Source organism: Zingiber officinale, chromosome 3B (genome assembly GCF_018446385.1).
Source record: "Zingiber officinale cultivar Zhangliang chromosome 3B, Zo_v1.1, whole genome shotgun sequence".
NCBI classification, from domain to species: domain Eukaryota; kingdom Viridiplantae; phylum Streptophyta; class Magnoliopsida; order Zingiberales; family Zingiberaceae; genus Zingiber; species Zingiber officinale.
In genome coordinates, this window is record NC_055991.1 from 13909426 (window position 1) to 13927034 (window position 17609).

The window sequence follows — 17609 nt, forward strand, 5'->3', positions numbered from 1 at the left end:
GCTTCTCCACAAAGATCAGATCGCCAGTTCTCGAAGGTTCTTGGAGGTTTTCCAAGTCAAGAGGCGGATCTACAGCTGAAGAAGAAAGCTAGGGTTAGGGTTTCTATACTCATTGTAAGCTTTTGCTTGTATTTGTGCATCCTTTCCCTTTCTTCTTGTAGTGTGAACTTGTAGGGCTTCTCCGCCTTCGGTAGTTACCGAAAAGGAGTGTTTATTAGTGGAGGTGTGTGTGTGTGCGTAGATCCTTGGACTAGTCACCTCTTATGAGGTGGATACCAAGTAAAATTCCAAGTGTTAGCATTATATGTTTTTGTTTCTTGTATTTCCGCTGCACATCTTCGAAGAAACAAGCAACGTCAAGCACCGAGCTATTCAGCCCCCCCTCTTGCTATATTTTGGTCTCAACAAGTGGTATCAGAGCGAGGTCGCTCTTCACCGGAATCATCGCCGGAAGGGGCAAACAAAACAAACAAAGCTAGAGGGTGAAGAAGTTGGAGCAAATTTATCAAAATCAAAGAATTCAAGAAGCTTAACTTCAAGATGCAATTCCAAGATGGACTTGGATTTGACACACGAGTGCCTCCACCATTCACAATGACAAGCTTCGATCTTTGGAGATCAAGGATCGAAAATTTCTTGATGGTGGAGATAGAGCAATGGTTTGCTCTTATGGAAGGTTTCGAAGCTCCAAGAAATTCAAAGGGCAAAGTCCTCAAGAAAAGCAATTGGAGCCAAGAGCAAATCCAAAGATGTGAGGCCAATGATAAAGTGACCAAGTTTTTGGTCAATCTGTTGCCTAGCCACATTCTTGGAAAAATTGGAGAGTTCAAGGATGCCAAGGAGCTTTGGAGCAAATTGGAATCAATCCATGAGATCCCCTCCACTGTACCGAATCAAGAGGAATCCAAAGAGGGCGACTCATTGGATCAAGACTAAGAGGAGGACTACGAAGTTGAGAGATGCTCAACTTCCGAAGAAGAGGAAGTCCAAGAAACTTCATCTTCAGAGGAATGCAATGAAGAGGGCCAGGAGGGAGCATACTCCTTGTTCCATATACAAGATGAAGATGAAGAAGCCTCCACCTCTAGGATTGAGGGGGAGCAATCTTTGGTGACACCGGATCAAGAAGAAGGAGAAGCTTCTATATCCGGGCCAAGAGAAGAAGTGGAGGAAGAAGCTTCCACCTCCACAAGTAAAGCAAAACAAAATGGAGGAGTATCATCTTCGGATCATGAGGAAGCCTCTACTTCCAAGTAAAATGAAGGAGCAAGTGCCACCCCTACACAAGAAGGTATAAATAGTTCATTTAAAAATAAAAATCATATTATGTGTTTTGAGTGTAGGGAACACGGGCACTACAAGAGCAAGTGTCCTAAATTGGCCAAGAAGAAGGGCCAAGTGGCACCAAAGGGCAAGGAGAAGCCCAAGGAGACCATTCCCGGAACAAAGAAGAGCAAGGAGCACATTGTGTGCTTCTCTTGCAATCAAAAGGGACATTATCGGAGTCAATGTCCGACGGGGAAGAAAGCGGTCAAGGCTCAAGGAGGAAGCTCAACTCAAGGGGGAGCCTCCAAGGTAAAAAGGAAGGTAGCATTTATTGAGCCTACTCCTTTAGGTAATAGCAAAAAGCATGATAGTTCTAATTTATATCTTTTCAATGCTATTTACCATGAAAATAGGAGGCATGATAAGGTTAAGGAAAATCATGTAGCTTATCATGCTAAAACCTCTCAACCTAGGCCTAGAAAAGTAGAAAGGAATTTAGGCAAGAACCCTAAGGATTCTAGGTATTTGCCTAAGAAGAAGAAAAATCAAGGTCTTAGTGAAAAATCTAAGGTTGAAGAATTATGGAAGGAAAATCAAGTCTTGAGGTCAAGACTTGACAAATTAGAGAGGACTCTTAGAAAAATCACAAATATGACACAAGGGTCCAAGAGTCAAAACCTAGGTCTAGAAATATCAAAGTCATCCAATGGTCACAAGGGTTTGGGATACAAACCAAAAACCAAGAAGGATGTAATTTCTTACCATAGGGTTCCATATAGCTATGGAACCAACCTTAGGCCTAGTGGGCAAGCTAAAAATACTAGGGAGGTCATCCCTAAGAGTATTTTTGCAACAAATGTGACTAAGACTTCTAAGAAGTCCAAGAAAGTCACAAAGAAGGTCACAAGGGAAGCAATCCCTAGGGTTGACCTAGAAAAAGTGACCAAGGCTTCTAAGAAGCCAAACAAGGTCACTAGGAAGGTATCTAGGGAAGATATCCCTAGTGAATACCTAGAGCATCCAAGGAGCACCAATAGGTTTTGGGTTCCTAGGAGCATCTTCTCTACCCCATAGATGGGTTAGAGAGTGTCAACTCTAAGTGGAAGGGTAGTTAACCCAATCATGAAGAAGTTGGCACTCAAGGAGCATTTTCAAGGTTGTTATTAACCTTTGAAAATGAAATGGATTTATGATTTACTCTTTGAAAGAGTAAAATATGCCAAATTTGAGAAGTTTTGGTTTTATTTTAATGGCACATATTGGAAAATCATAAGAACTACAAAAGTTGAGATTTTGGTATATTCTTAGGAAATTAACGATAATTTGAGCCTTAATTTAAAGTGCTACTCTTGTGGAAAAATGAAATATGCCAACATTTGAGGAATAAGCTTAATTTCAATTGGCATAAATTAATCAAGAGAATTAGAAATGGCCATTTAGGTTTTGACACTTTCTTGAAGCACTTTGGGCAATCTGGAGTTTAAGTTTTAGGATTAGCTAAGATTAAGGATACTTAGATATGTAATCTAGGTATTCTATTTATGCTAGACCTTGCCATGATTGTTTGCCCATTATATGCCATGACATCATGTTTTATTTTTGCACTCATCCCTTATTATGAAAATACAAAAATACCATGTCATGACATACATACATCATGTAGTTATAAGAATTTTTTTTTAAATATTTCATTTTGATGTATGCCATATCATTTCATGCATTAACTTGTAATTCCTTGCAATTAAGGACAAATGACATTAATTAACAAGTAACATCCTCGGTGGATGTCTATTATTCAAAAATGCCTAGATAGATATGCATGATCTCTAGATTAGAGCAAAACCAAACTTTACATCTCACAAAGACTCATAAGGTCACTTGTATGTGGTTTAGTGCACATTAGATACAAGTGAGATGTTAGGATGATGAACAAAACTCAAGATGTTGATTTAGTGCATTCTTTTGAGTTCTAAGTTCATCAAAACACATAGGTATGTATATTCCCATCATTGGGAAAGCTAATGTACAAGTCATGTGCATTAAGCCCAAGGAACATGGTGGGATATTGGTTTTGAAAATGTTTTTAAAATGCTTTTTGAAAACCTTGGTGAAGGCTATCTTTTGATAGTAATCACCATTGAAAAGTTAAGCACAAACTTGGAAGAAAACACTAAGGTTTTGCAAGTTTTCAAGTTTGGGCCAATCTTGGAAAATATGAAGTATTTTCTTATAAAATTATTTTTCCATAATAATATATGACCTAAATAATGTCTACACAAATTTTCACGATTTTTGGAATTTTGTAGAATTTTCTAGGAGTTTCTGAAATTGGCTGAAATTGGATTTCAGCAATTTTAGGTCTCCAATCGATCAGTGGATCGATTGGAGTACCTCAATCGATCAACCGATCGATTGAGAAGGCCTTCCTCGCGAGCAGAAGCTCGTTGGATCGATCAGTCGATCGATCCAGACTGACTGAATCGATCAGTGGATCGATTCAAAGCAGTTCAATCGATTGGGACCCAACTCCAATCGATTGAGGAAGCTGATTTTGGCTGGGAAAGCCTGATTTCAGCATTCCAAACCAGGTTTAGTCGAGGTAACCATTCCAAACCCCTAAAAATATATTTGTATACATAAAAAGGGTGTTTTCATGTTGAAAACAAGGATGGATTGGTTAAGGGAGACTAAGTAGAAGTTTACATTGAGGTTGATTCAAATTTTGAACTTTTGAACCTCAAAACTTCTAAATTTGGATTTCCTAAAGGTTTAGGGATTCCAAGTCATTGTTGGTGTAATGACAGAAAGTACGACCATGTCTTTAGGGGGAGTTACTCTTTAAGGACATGAAAATTATTTTTCATACACCTTGGAAGGTGGTTAACCTTCTGTCGTAGAAATGCTCAAGGTTGAACATTTGTTTACAATGGAGAGTGGATATCTTCATTGTTTAAGATTAAGAATGCTCAAGGTTGGGCATTTGCCCACATTGGGGGAAGAATGTAGGGTTAAAGGAAAATGAGAGGTATGGGACTTTCATTATCGGATTGATCTCAACGAGTGAAGTTGTGAACAACGGTGAGTAACTCTTCAGGGGGAGAGTTTGCCTTGATGTGTGCCCAAAGGTGGGAAATGGTTGTGATATGTGCCAATAGGGGGAGAATGTAGGGTTTAAGTTAGGCCTTCATTATCTAAGAGGGAGTCTGCCTTCTTAGAGGGAGAATGTAGGTTGTAACTTACGCTCTCATTACCTAGTGGCATGAGAAAGAAGTTTTAGGCTATGGAACTAGCCTAACATAAAGGTATTGTCAAACATCAAAAATGGGGAGATTGTTGGAGCAATATCCCTTAGGTCAAGGTTGACCTGGTTGACCAAGCTTGAGTCTTGGTCATGGTTTCGATGTTTGCCAATACATGCAGACGACATATGAACAATGTAGGTGCAGTTGTTCATGTGGGGAGATTGTTGGTGCAATTCCTCTCTGATCAGGGTTTGATCAGGTTGATTGAAGAAGAGTCAAGTAGGTCAAGGTTAACTATATACTTGATTGGGAAGTCCTAACTGGGATGTTAGGCAGAAGGAAAATCCTGGTGAGTGAAGCCAGGTCAAAGACCTAGTGAGTGAAGCTAGGCAGAAGAAAATCCTAGTGAGTGAAGTAGGTGAAAGTCCTGGTGAGTGAAGCCAGGCAAAATAGAAATCCTAGTGAGTGAAACTAGGCAAAGGGAAGTCCTGGTGAGTGAAGCCAGGCACGGGGAAATCCATATGGGTCAAGGTTGACCAGACATATGGTGAAAGTCCAAGTAGGTCAAAGGGATTGACCGGATACTTAGCACAATGAGGAAAAGTCCAAGTGGGTCAAAGGGCTTGACCGGACACTTGGTGAGGAAGTCCTAGCAGGTCAAGGGTGACCGGATGCTAGGCATGATGAACCAACAGGTCATGGATTGACTGGATGTTGGTTTGGGGGCTTGGGACTTGGTTTTGGACAAAAACCAAGTCTGGATCGATCAGCCGATCGATTGGCTGATGCCCAATCGATCAGCCGATCGATTGGCAAGGTCCCCGTGACAAGCCTCGAGTGGGCAAGTCGCAGAGCGCACAGAACGCCTCTGGATCGATCAGTGGATCGATCCAGAGACCCCAATCGATCAGTGGATCGATTGGGGTAGCGAGTTTTGTCGCGATAAGCCTTGGATCGATCCGTTGATCGATCCAGGCAAATTCCCAGAGCACAGAGGTACTCTGGATCGATCCAAAGCCTCCCCGATCGATTGAGAGCAATCCAATCGATCGGGATCCGACCGTTGGCGTTGTATTTAGCTGCAGGCGAGCGTTCCCTTCAGTAGAACTTCACCGATTCATCTCAGATCACTTCAGCGCTTCCACAGCTTCTCCACAAAGATCAGATCGCCAGTTCTTGAAGGTTCTTGGAGGTTTTCCAAGTCAAGAGGCGGATCTACAGCTGAAGAAGAAAGCTAGGGTTAGGGTTTCTATACTCATTGTAAGCTTTTGCTTGTATTTGTGCATCCTTTCCCTTTCTTCTTGTAGTGTGAACTTGTAGGGCTTCTCCGCCTTCGGTAGTTACCGAAAAGGAGTGTTTATTAGTGGAGGTGTGTGTGTGTGCGTAGATCCTTGGACTAGTCACCTCTTATGAGGTGGATACCAAGTAAAATTCCAAGTGTTAGCATTGTATGTTTTTGTTTCTTGTATTTCCGCCGCACATCTTCGAAGAAACAAGCAACGTCAAGCACCGAGCTATTCACCCCCCCTCTAGCTATATTTTGGTCCCAACATTGTCCAGCCATCACATATTAATGTAACCCCATATAAGCTTCATTGCATCTTGCATGATAGGATCCAAGTCTTAATCTTCTTCACTTGTTTATCTAAATATGAATCGACAATTTCATATGGAGTTGAAGGTTGAATACCAGGATAAGATTTTTGGATGCATGCTACGGTAGTATGTGTTGGCTGCATTAGGGGGAATATGATTAAAATGAAAAAATTTAGTAATATTTTAACCGATTTTTTCTTATCTTTTGCACATGTATCATCAATTCTGGTTTGTTTGTTAGCTTGGTTTAGGAATGCTAGTGGATCAATATTAGTAATATCAACTGCACATCTTCGTCCCATAGAAGGAAAAACACGGCCAATACCACCTCGTGTTGAAGTCATACGAACACTTGCATTCCTTCCTAATATTACTACAGTAGTTGAGCCACTTTCACTATCACTTGCCACTTCTATGTCATATATTTTGCTCATATTCATATTGAATTTGAGAGGGAGAGTTGCTAAAAATCTTCGTTATTTGGAACTTCACAACGACCTTTAAATTCATCATAAATTGGTTCTTTGGAACTTCGGCTATCAACAAGTTTACGTTGTCGTTGTTGTTTATACTGTAATACTTTTTTTGCCATCAAGTTCCTCTTTAAATGCACGACGAACTTCTTGAGAAAGTTTTAGACAATTAGAAACATCTGGATATCCACCAGCAAGATGTTTTAGGCATATGACCCCACTTCTGCGTCTAATCATATCACAATGCAAATATTGCCAATGGAATTGATTCTCAACTTGACGTGCGCGTCTTCAAGTTGGATCATAAAATTGTTGTTTTGGTGTCATTACTTAGGCATTGTAAAAAATTAAGAATAATACATATTTTGGGCAATGATCATCATTTTATAACATCATGAATGTCTTTATCATCGTAACTTACAAATTAAGTATATAAAGAGTCCTAAAAGCAATATTCTATAACATATTTTTATAAAGTAAACTTGAAACAATCTCCTAAGAATATAAATTCAACTTTCTCAATTTAGAATGATTGCACAAGATTATAAATGTTTTTTTAGGAATTATAAACTTGACAGCATATCTTTATCAAAAATTTATGAAATAAAGGATAGGTAATATTTCCTAGACAGATTAGAGACATTCTAAGACAAAAATATATGTTTCATATGCTTAGGAAGCAAGAATCCTAAAAGTAAAATGTTAAATATGTTAATATTCATGGATCTAAATCTCAAATTGATTCTAAAAAAAAAAATTATCTGGAATAGTATATAAATTATTACAAAAATGCTACTTTATATATAATAATTATATAAATTAAATATTTATTTAATTATTAATTTAAATAATATATATTTAAAAAGTAAAAAAAATATGAATATGAATTAAATAGTAAAAAAATTATAAAATAATAAAAAAATTATTAGAATATAAATTTGATTTATTAGAATTTTTAGATAAAATTTAAAATAGTAAAAAAAGAATTTTTAGAATATCAATTAATAAAATTTATTATTATTATTTTTTAAAATTTAAATATATTTTTTATATATTTTATTAGGATAATTTAATTAACATTTATAAAAGTCTATTCGAAATATCCCATTTAAGTTGGGAATTAATTGAATTAATTAAATCCTTAAGTTTTTGATTGTCCTCACTAAATTAGGAATTGCAGGCATTGCATGCGTCTGACGGTGTCCTGTGATGCTTTCAGCGATGCCAGACGCGTCCCACGATGCTTTCAGCATGTGAAGCGCGCCCCACAATGCTTCCAGTGACGTCAGAGGCGTCCTACAATGCTTCTGGGACACTGTGCTTTTGTAAAGAGTGGTCGGAGGCATTTGGGATGCCTCCGGGACACCTTGGGCTTTTGCGAAAAGTTGTCGGAGGCACATCTGGGATGCCTTCGGTATGCCTCCGCTCGCTTTTAACAACTATGCTCAAATTGAAATCATACCTATCCGGAGAGTGGTCGCCGTTGTTGCTGCCGCCTATTTGTCGCCTTGCCACCACCTAGCCGCCGTTGCTGTTGCCTCGCTATTGCCTCGCTGTCGTTGCTATCGCCTGGCCGCTGCCTCCCCGCTGATCTCTCGTTTGTTGCCTTCGCCACTGCCTTCCCTACTTTATATAGTATTTTTTTGATTAATCGATCGACAGAAGTAATTGATTTGATTCCTTTTGTCACGCGTTTGTCTTGATTCCTTCCACGTTTGTGGAGTCGCGGATCCTTCTCTTGCGCGCGACCGTCGCACTCTCGACTCCTTCTATCGCGCATGACACGGTAATGACGCATGTGAAATTGTTGCATGTGCTGTGCTGGTACCGCTCTCGTGTTGGAATGGTAAAAATCGTATGTTTCGGATGACACATAATAGTATTTCAATCACTAGGTGAACTCATGCCTTAAGTAGTGGTTACTTTGATGTGTTTGACAAAGACTTTAAGTTAGGTTAATATTGTGACTATGAGTTTGTCAATTGTGTAGGTGTAAAAATCTTGGCGAATAAGTGCAGGTGAGTAGTTGGAAAAGTCTAAGTAGGTTAGGGTTGACTAAATACTTGGCAAATAAGAAGTATAACAAGTTTTGACAAATAAGGAAGGCAAATAAAAAAATTCAATTAGGCCAAGGTTGACTACATATTTGGAGGATGAAGAAGCCCAAGACAAGTTGGTAGATGTACAAGTCTAAGAAGTCCTTTGTAGATGGAGAAGATCAACAGGAGCTAACAAGATGCTCAAGTGGCGTAGGTGTCAATGGAGAAGGCTTTGAGTGGAGGTGAAGTCAAAGAAGACCTAGAGACCTAGCCTTTTGGAAAGCAGAGGAATACTCATAGCCAAGGTCTCTTGCGAAAGGAATACCCGGAGGTGAAGCCTCTTGGCAAGTGAAAGAGGTCCAGAGGTAAGGTCTCTTAGTAGATGGAGGAAGCACTAAGGTGAGAACTCTTGGCATGTGAGATCTGAGAGATTATAAGCCACTTGTAATCTTGTTTTTAGCAGACTTTTACCTAGGCATATACTTGACCAAAAAATATGGTGTTTTTGGTTGTAATCGATGATTGAAGCCTTGACAAGCAGACTCAGACAACTGATTTAGTTGACTGGAAGTTAAGCTCAACTACTCATTGAGGAGTCAAGTCAACTTCATAGTTGATTGTAGACTTTCCACGTATGAACAGAAAAGATCTATTTCAATTTGAATTGCTTGATTGACATGATTAAGGAACTTGAGTTAACTGTACAGTTGATTGCCAGAAACAACCTACTCTTTATTTGAATTGAGTCAATCAAAGAGGTCTTAACTATTGGAGGATAAGGTTGCACCAAGTCATCTGTGTCGATTGGCAGGTGTGAGATGACTATATTCGATTTGAATTGACTTAATATTATTTGAGTTGATTGGAAGCATAATCAACCAAAAGATAAATTTGTGATCTTATCCAGTTGAGTCGATTGATAGGTGTTTAGTCGATTGAAGACAATAGTTGGTACATAAGGCTTTCATGATCAATGTTTCGGTCGGTTGTTAAGGATCTGAATCTATTATAATTGAATAGAGCGTGTGAATGATATTTAGCTCAATCTGAAGGCTATAAATAGAGGGGAAAGAGGAGCTAGGCCAACAATCATCAAGCAACAATCAAGCTATCATTCTACAACATTCACATTGCTTTATTTTGTCTTTTATTGTTCTTTAATAGTCTTTTATTTTTAAGGCTTAAGGTTTATTTATTTTATTTTTATTTATTTATTTTTTCATGAGATAAGTTTCTTTGCCTTTAGAAGGAGAATATAGACTTGTGGGATTTTCAAGGACTTACTTACTAGTCAGTAGGCCGTAGACTTGGAGGTTCAGACCGTGTTAAATAATTTTAATTAGTATTGGTTTACTTTGCTTTTGTTTTTCCACTACATATTAACTTTTTTATTTAAGCTTTGTACTTGACTAATTTTTGTCTAAAAATTCATTGCTATTCACCCCCCTCTAACTACTACCTTGAATCTATAAGGGTGTCCATTTAGTTTGAAATAATTGGATGCTATATTTCAATAATTGTTTTCTGGCACCAATTTCAATAAACTTATCTTACAAATCAAACTGAAAGTAAACTTAAATCATCAGTTTTACTTGATTTAGTTTGGGTTGTTGAATCAAAACTTTTCCTTGACAGAAGTTTTGTTTAAGAAAATATATTGGCAATATGTTCAATTAAAATGTCAAATTGTAGATCACAACATGAATTTTATAATATATAAATTTAAAAAACTAAATTCATTTAGTTTGGTTTGGTTGATATACGATTATCCAACCAAACATGTTATATTTTGATTGATTTGAATAGAACTGGATCAATTTAGCTAAAAAAAATTCAAAGTGAACTTTTGTTTGTTCACTTTAGTTTTTTTGGTTTGAACCCAATAATTGAGATCCATGGTGTCCCATCTCAATATTTGAATGCTATGAATCTCCTTTGTGTTAATTAATTAATAATGCTTTTTGGGGCATCACCATGATGTTGGTAGGGTGCTTGGAGCTAGAGGGTTTTCTTGATAGGTTGTGAGGTAGCGTGGGGGAATCTTTGCGAGTCCATTTGGATTTTAGTTTGGGGGATCATGATACCAACTCCTTAGATTGATGCTGTTGGGGCTCAACCGCTACACTAAGCCTTCGTACCGTGTTGAGCGAAATGGTCAAAGCGTATCATTCAAAATAAATTACCAAAATTTGATAAAACTCGGCACTGAGATAATATTTCTTACGTTGTTGTGTTGATGAGTACCATTTCATTTAACATTTAACAATCCTTGGCATGCTAAAATTGTGAAAACATTATTATTATTTTTTGGTAGTTTGTCTCCATACAAGATAATGCTAAAATCATAACATTCTAGATGGAAAACAAACATTTGTTTATCTTTTTCATCTCTTTCTTCTTTCCTTCTCCAATTCACCATCGACACCATATATCGAATCATCAATATGATACCAAAACAACATTGTTCCCGTCAAACACTGAAACCCTAGCACAATTGGAGATTTCGAATCATCTAACCTATAGCGTGAGAATTCTTGTATTTTTAACCCTACACTCGAGTTCTTATGGAAATGTAGCGACCCTTGTTGAGATATTGCAGTCGAACTCTATAACGCATTCCATTCGGGGAACAACTTAGCATTAACATAATAGTTTGATGGATCTATTCATAGAACATTCACTTATGTTTAATGTTGACTTTTTCATCTAGACGTGGGATCGGTATTGGCGGGTTTAAAGAGATTTTGAATCATATACAAGCAAAAATTGTTGTTGTTTTCCTGTTACATATCCAAATTATATCCAAAATGGATGACTTCTCTCAATATTATTTGCAACCCAAAACTGGAAAGAAAATTCACTGGCAGAAGAATTTGAACTTAGAAAAACGTACTTGATTAGTGTAAATTTTGCACTGTACAACTTGCAAAGCCCATCTATACGTCAATTCAACTTGGTATTTTGACTGGAAGTGGGTCAATGTAATTAAATTAATTAAGTTGTTCAAATAATACCCAAGCCATGTGTTATTTAAGCACACTTTAAATTAACCTATGCTTATCATGTGGAATCATTTTCTACTGACTTATTTTCTAATAAAAGAAATTGGCATGAAAATTATCTATTGTCAGGATGACCAAAATCAATCTTCAGTTATTTTAATGGTTTTTAGCCATTCTCAACTTCAAGTTCTAAGGTGTTGAGAACATATGGATAACTTAGTTTGATGTCTATTGCAAAATTTTGTCCTGCACCTTTAATTTAGTCTTGAACTTTCTTAGAGATGATTATTTATAGAACCATCAATGCATATTATCTTAAATGTCTAGGTTTAGTTGGCCTCAATCTAATAGTTAGGACGTTAAGATGTTAATAATAAGCAGTCTATAATTCCAACAAATATTTGCTTACCTATTTGATTTTCATGTCCAATAAATATTAGTAAGATAACTCTGGCATGGTTGTAATTTAAACATAATCAAAACATCTTGAGAAACAAATCAGTGACATTGCCAAGTCTAATAAGTGCAAGATCCTGGATGATGAAAATAGCCAAGTTGTAGAAGCAATCAAATCTGACTTGTTGATGATCCATTTAATCCAATATTTGGGCTCATTTCCTACTTGAATAGAATGAGTTCTATGCCTGGTGCATGAGGCTTCCAATGAAGGTTCCAGGAAGGAGAAAATTTATGATTCTATTTTTGTGAGACAAAATATGTTCCTATGCTTTACACCTTCATTGAGTGTCTCAAAAAACCAAGCTTATATATGCAGTAAGATTGGCACTTTTTTAAAATTATGTGATTGAAGTGTTTTATGGTATTGAAGGTGTTGGCAACCAAGTTGCTAAAGACCTGGAAGTTGTTCCCATATATTCTAATAAATTGTTGTTGGATGATTATTTGGTGATTCTAGGCTAGATACTAGTCTTTTTTGGGTGTTACTATGGTTTAACTTAAGTGCAATGTGCATTATGCACTAGTACTAATTTGAGAGTTTTTGTCAGTGGGATTTGTGTTTCTGTTAATTGCAAAAATTAATAAGGCTGGTATGGTCTTGGTTATTGATTGTTTCATGGGCATTCCAATTGTTAGTCGATACTGATATTGTATCGAAACTAGTAAATGTTAGTGTGTTTCTTGTGTTGATATGGTTTTGTTGATACCAAGCCAGATAAGGCTTGTCTTGGCCGTTACCATTCAAAACTAATCGAGTTCGAAAATTCACTTCCCTTAACTGTCTCTGCCTATTACAAGAAGATGAAACACTATAAAAAGAAGGAGGTGAAGAGGATATGCACTAATGGTTAGCACTGGTCAAGATGGGAAGGTTCTCTTCCTATTAATCTTTGTTTGATTTCATCTACTGGTGTTATGGGAAGGAGCTAGAACAGTTGGGAGGTGGAGGGGAAGAGGAGACACACCAATGGTTGGTACTGGTTGAGATACGAAGGTTCTCTTCCTATTAATCTTTGTTTGATTTCATCTACTGGTGTTATGGGAAGGAGCTAGAACAGTTGGGAGGTGGAGGGGAAGAGGAGACACACCAATGGTTGGTACTGGTTGAGATACGAAGGTTCTCTTCCTATTAATCATTGTTTGATTTCATCTACTGGTTATGGGGAGGAGCTAGAACACTTAGGAGGTGGAGGGGAAGAGGAAATACATTGGAGCACCAACATTAACAATGAAGAATGATAAAAAAGCTGGGGAAATTGAAATGTAACCATATTTTGTACCTATACCTTATCTAACTTCATTGTGTCAGGCTAACTCCTGACACAATGAAGTTATGTTGTTTTAATTATAAGACTTTTTAAATTATTGGTCTTGGATATTTTGACATGTAATGAATTATTATGATTAATTTTAGGTTATGTTATTTTTATTTTACTTATATAAGTATATTTTGTTTTTTCAAATTTAAAAATTGATGTACACGAAAAACTTGCGCTATGCGCTTCGCTATGTACGCTCCGTGATGACAAGATAGCAATGCTATGAACCAACGCTACACGTTTTAAAAAACACTGATCTAACTTCATTGTGTCAAGCTAACTCCTGCTAGTGATTAGCTGAGATACATATCTTATACATGTTTCTAGTATCAGATATTACGAGAGGATTACTTAATATAGAACTTGGAATATTATGATATTAATTTCTATAGGATTCTACATGATTCAATTCTCCTATTAAATGTACAGCACTCATTTTAGTAATAAGGTGTAATCTAGTCAAATTATTCTTGTATTTTGTAACTTTTTGCTGTTCAATTGACTTTATGATTGGTAGAGACTTATAGAGTTAAACAAACTGAGTCAAATGAGGATTATTGGATTAAAATTCTATTAAATTCATTTCAAAATGTTTTGAAGCATGTTTAAGTGCGTTGAATGTGAGAACAATATGGTACCGGCTTGTACTATTTTGACTGACCAAAACTCATGATATTTTAAACCTTGACTAGGACAGTTAGCAAGCTAGTTTTTAGTGTTTAAAAACAGTCAGGTAGAGAACAAATAAAAATACTCCACGAACTTTTAGGTTCCCTCATAACCCATCTCCAAAATATAAATGAATTTCACTCTGCTCCTTTTCATATTTCATACAAATGAGCTGGCCCATCTTAATATTATCTGAATTATAGTCCATTTACCTCTTCAGTTGAAGTAGTGTCTCGCTTGGTCGACCTTCATGTGTACAAGTTCCCATAATTGCTCTAAAGATATTTTCATGTGGTTGCATATGCACCAGCAAACACGTGCAGGGTTCCCATAAGCATACATGATCACATATCCTAGTTATGCTTGATTTAAAATAGCTACATAATAATAAAAATAAGAAGAAAAAACAAGGAGATAAATTATGTGACCTAATAAGATTTGATGTTGTCAAGGAAAAATTTCTTTTTGGCTAAGAAAAGAGATGACACTTCAGTTATGCTTGATGTTAGAGTTAATAACTAGGTTTAATGAGCCCAACCAAGATGGAGTTTCAAATTCATTTATATCAAGTGATATAAATAAATGAATGACTACATGACACAATTGAAGAGAGCGGAGTGTGATGATTAGGAGAAAGTCAACTGTGATTGAACTTCCTTAGCAAGATTAACAGATTAAATTCTGGAGTTGTTTGCATAAACGAGTACTAGTTGTCTATTACAACTGTTGGAATATTTATTCTGCTTGCATTTTCCTTTTGTTATTTGTGATAGAGTTACATTGTTTTTATTTATTATGATGTCTTCTGCATATGTTTTTCAAAGTTTTTGTTCCCAGAGATTCGTGTTTTAGGAATAGTAATGTACTCTTATTAAAATCAGCAGAGTGATCTGTAGTTCTTGGCCATCAACAAAAAATTAATAGTCAAGATAATGATATCCATTCCAAAGGCCTAAACTCCAGACTAAATACCAGAGTGCAATACTATGCATGTACAAATCATATTTAGAAACCTCTCCCATGAACCATCTAATCTAAGAGGGAATCTGATACTGATCTAAAATGTCTCCACATTGACAAACCATCATTGTCTATAAATGTTTACTTTTGATGTTAAAACTTCATCATCATCAAACTATGGGATTATTTAGGATAGTTCAACAAGGATCACATCCCTACATTGGAATGCCATTCTCGATATTTACTTTTGAAAATTTTGCTCCCATATTTTTAATCTATATGCTTGTTAAACAAATAGTTGTGGATGGAGATGTTTTACAGGTTTTTTTTTGTCATGCAGATTGAACAGCCTATTTTGTTTCTATCTGGGTTGCAAGATGAGTTAGTTCCCCCTTTGCAGATGCAGATGCTGCACTCTAAAGCTATAGAAAATAACTCGGATTGCAGATTTGTGGATTTTCCAAATGGCATGCACATGGATACATGGTACTCTGGTGGTGATCGGTATTGGCGAACAATCCAGTTGTTCTTGGACCAGTATGTTGCAGAGTTCAAAGAATTTAATGCTAATGCAAAGTAGGTGACCACAAGGGGGTAAGTCAGATCTTCCCTATCTGTGAAATGAAATGTGCTCGTAAATCTGCCTGCACCAAAAGTTGATAGATTGAATTTACTACTTTTTGGATAGTTGCACTATTCATCTAATGTATGTCTCTATGTGGTGATTGTTGAATTATAGAAGCAGTGGAAATTTTAGACAATTGTATGTATTTGCTACTTCTTGACATGTGCATGTCCTTGTAGATGTGGCAACAAGGTGATCTGCAATACTTTAGACCAGCTCTGTGTAGTATGCAAACCAAACGCCAAAGATGCTGCAGCAATTCTATATTTAAACGTGACCAACCAGCCATCTGGTTGTGCTGTTCATCAAGGCAGTTCAGCAAGTTTTTTTAAGCACACAGAAAATGTGGAAGGTGTGGCTATCATCTGCTTCGGCTTCCCACAACTAAATACCTAACAGATTTGTTTGCATGGAATAAATTTGAGAGTTTAACCGACACAATCATCATACCTGTAATTTTGTCATTAGAATATTTTGGGGATCAAAGAACCTAATGTGGACACAAAGTAGATAACAGTGGTAAGTGATTAGATCTTCCCTAGCTATCAAGTGCAATGTGCTCATGGGTCTGACTGCACCAGAAGTTGTAAATTTAATATTTACTGCTATATGGATAGTTGCACTATTTGTCTAATGTGCAATTCGATAAGGTGTTTGTGAGCCAACAGCCTAAGTTAGTTATAGATCCTCAAGTTGTAAGATTAAGAACAAGGGATTAAAGAAAGAGATTTTAGCTCGAAGACCAAACTTAGTTTACTTACACATTTCAATGAAGTTCATGAAAGTAGGATCAAGGAACTCAGGGTAGAGAAATATACTTTGAGGAATCAAGTAGATTTATTAAAGTTAGCTATAGAAAAATTACCTCAAATATAGTGAACATGATTATTGGGAGCCAAAAATTAAATTTTAGCAATAATGGCTAAACTATGAAGCAACCAAGAAAGAAAAAAAAGCTTATCATTGTCTTATTGCAAGGGGACAATTCCAAAACTAAGACCATTAATAGAAGATGGATTTCTAAGGGATGGTTGGTGAATTTGGTTGGGCCAAACATATATTGGTGGTCCAAGTCTGGCACCACTCATTAGTGAATTTTGTAGAAGTAAAATTTATGTTGAATTTAATTCAATAACCATTTAGTATGTTTGACTTGATACTTTGCTTTGATTGCTCACTTAAAGTTGAGGAATTCCTCATTTCGAAAATCAATACTATAGTGTGCTATTTTTGAAATGCAACAGTAGTGCTATTTTTTAAAATCTAGTACTACAATAGTATTATTCTTTAATGTAGTATCATAATAGTTGGTAGGAGACATAAAATGATAAACAAAGGTATCCTTTGGAAAATCTAAAAGTTAGATGTGCTTTTTAAAAATTTCATAATTTTAAATGCGGCCCTTCATCATAATTCATAAATGTTTGAAATAGAATGATCACATAGTAAAGATAGGAGTGCTGAGGTGATAAATGTGGTAAAGGCTGGTGAATTAAAAAAAAAAAAAAACAGAGAATCCAAAATTAAAAAGCAAACTAGGGGCATATTAATATACTATGGTTCACAATTCTCCAGAATTATTACATCCACGATATAATTTTATATATATATATATATATATATATATATATATATATATTTTAAATCTTAAATCGAAACCTCCTAAATACATATATTATATCCTATAAATATCTTTTTTTTTTTTAATTTTAAACATTATAATCCAAAAGAAAAACCTGTACCTTACAAGAAAAATCTTATTAGCTTACACCCATTTTACTCAACACCTAAATCCTAAAATCTTAAATTCTAAATATATATAATATACTCCGTGAGAATCTAAAATTTTTAAACACTATAACCTAAGAGGGAAGCTTGAATCCTAGATAAAAAATTTTATTGGCTCAAACTCATTATAACCTAACTTCTAAATTCTAAAATCTTGAACCCTAAATACAT

General features: G+C 36.1%; 1 protein-coding gene across 2 annotated transcripts in view; it reads left to right on the forward strand.

Annotated features, from left to right (window-relative positions):
• LOC122055950 (alpha/beta hydrolase domain-containing protein WAV2-like) overlaps window positions 1-16323 on the forward strand; it is a 55031-nt gene extending 38708 nt beyond the window's left edge. For both annotated transcript variants that reach the window (XM_042617652.1, XM_042617653.1), the window contains exons 7-8: window positions 15366-15619; window positions 15830-16323. In XM_042617652.1, coding sequence (XP_042473586.1) covers window positions 15366-15605 — 240 coding nt within the window. In that variant the 3' untranslated portion in view covers window positions 15606-15619; window positions 15830-16323. The remainder of the gene's footprint in view (window positions 1-15365; window positions 15620-15829) is intronic.
• The last annotated feature ends 1286 nt before the right edge of the window (window positions 16324-17609 follow it).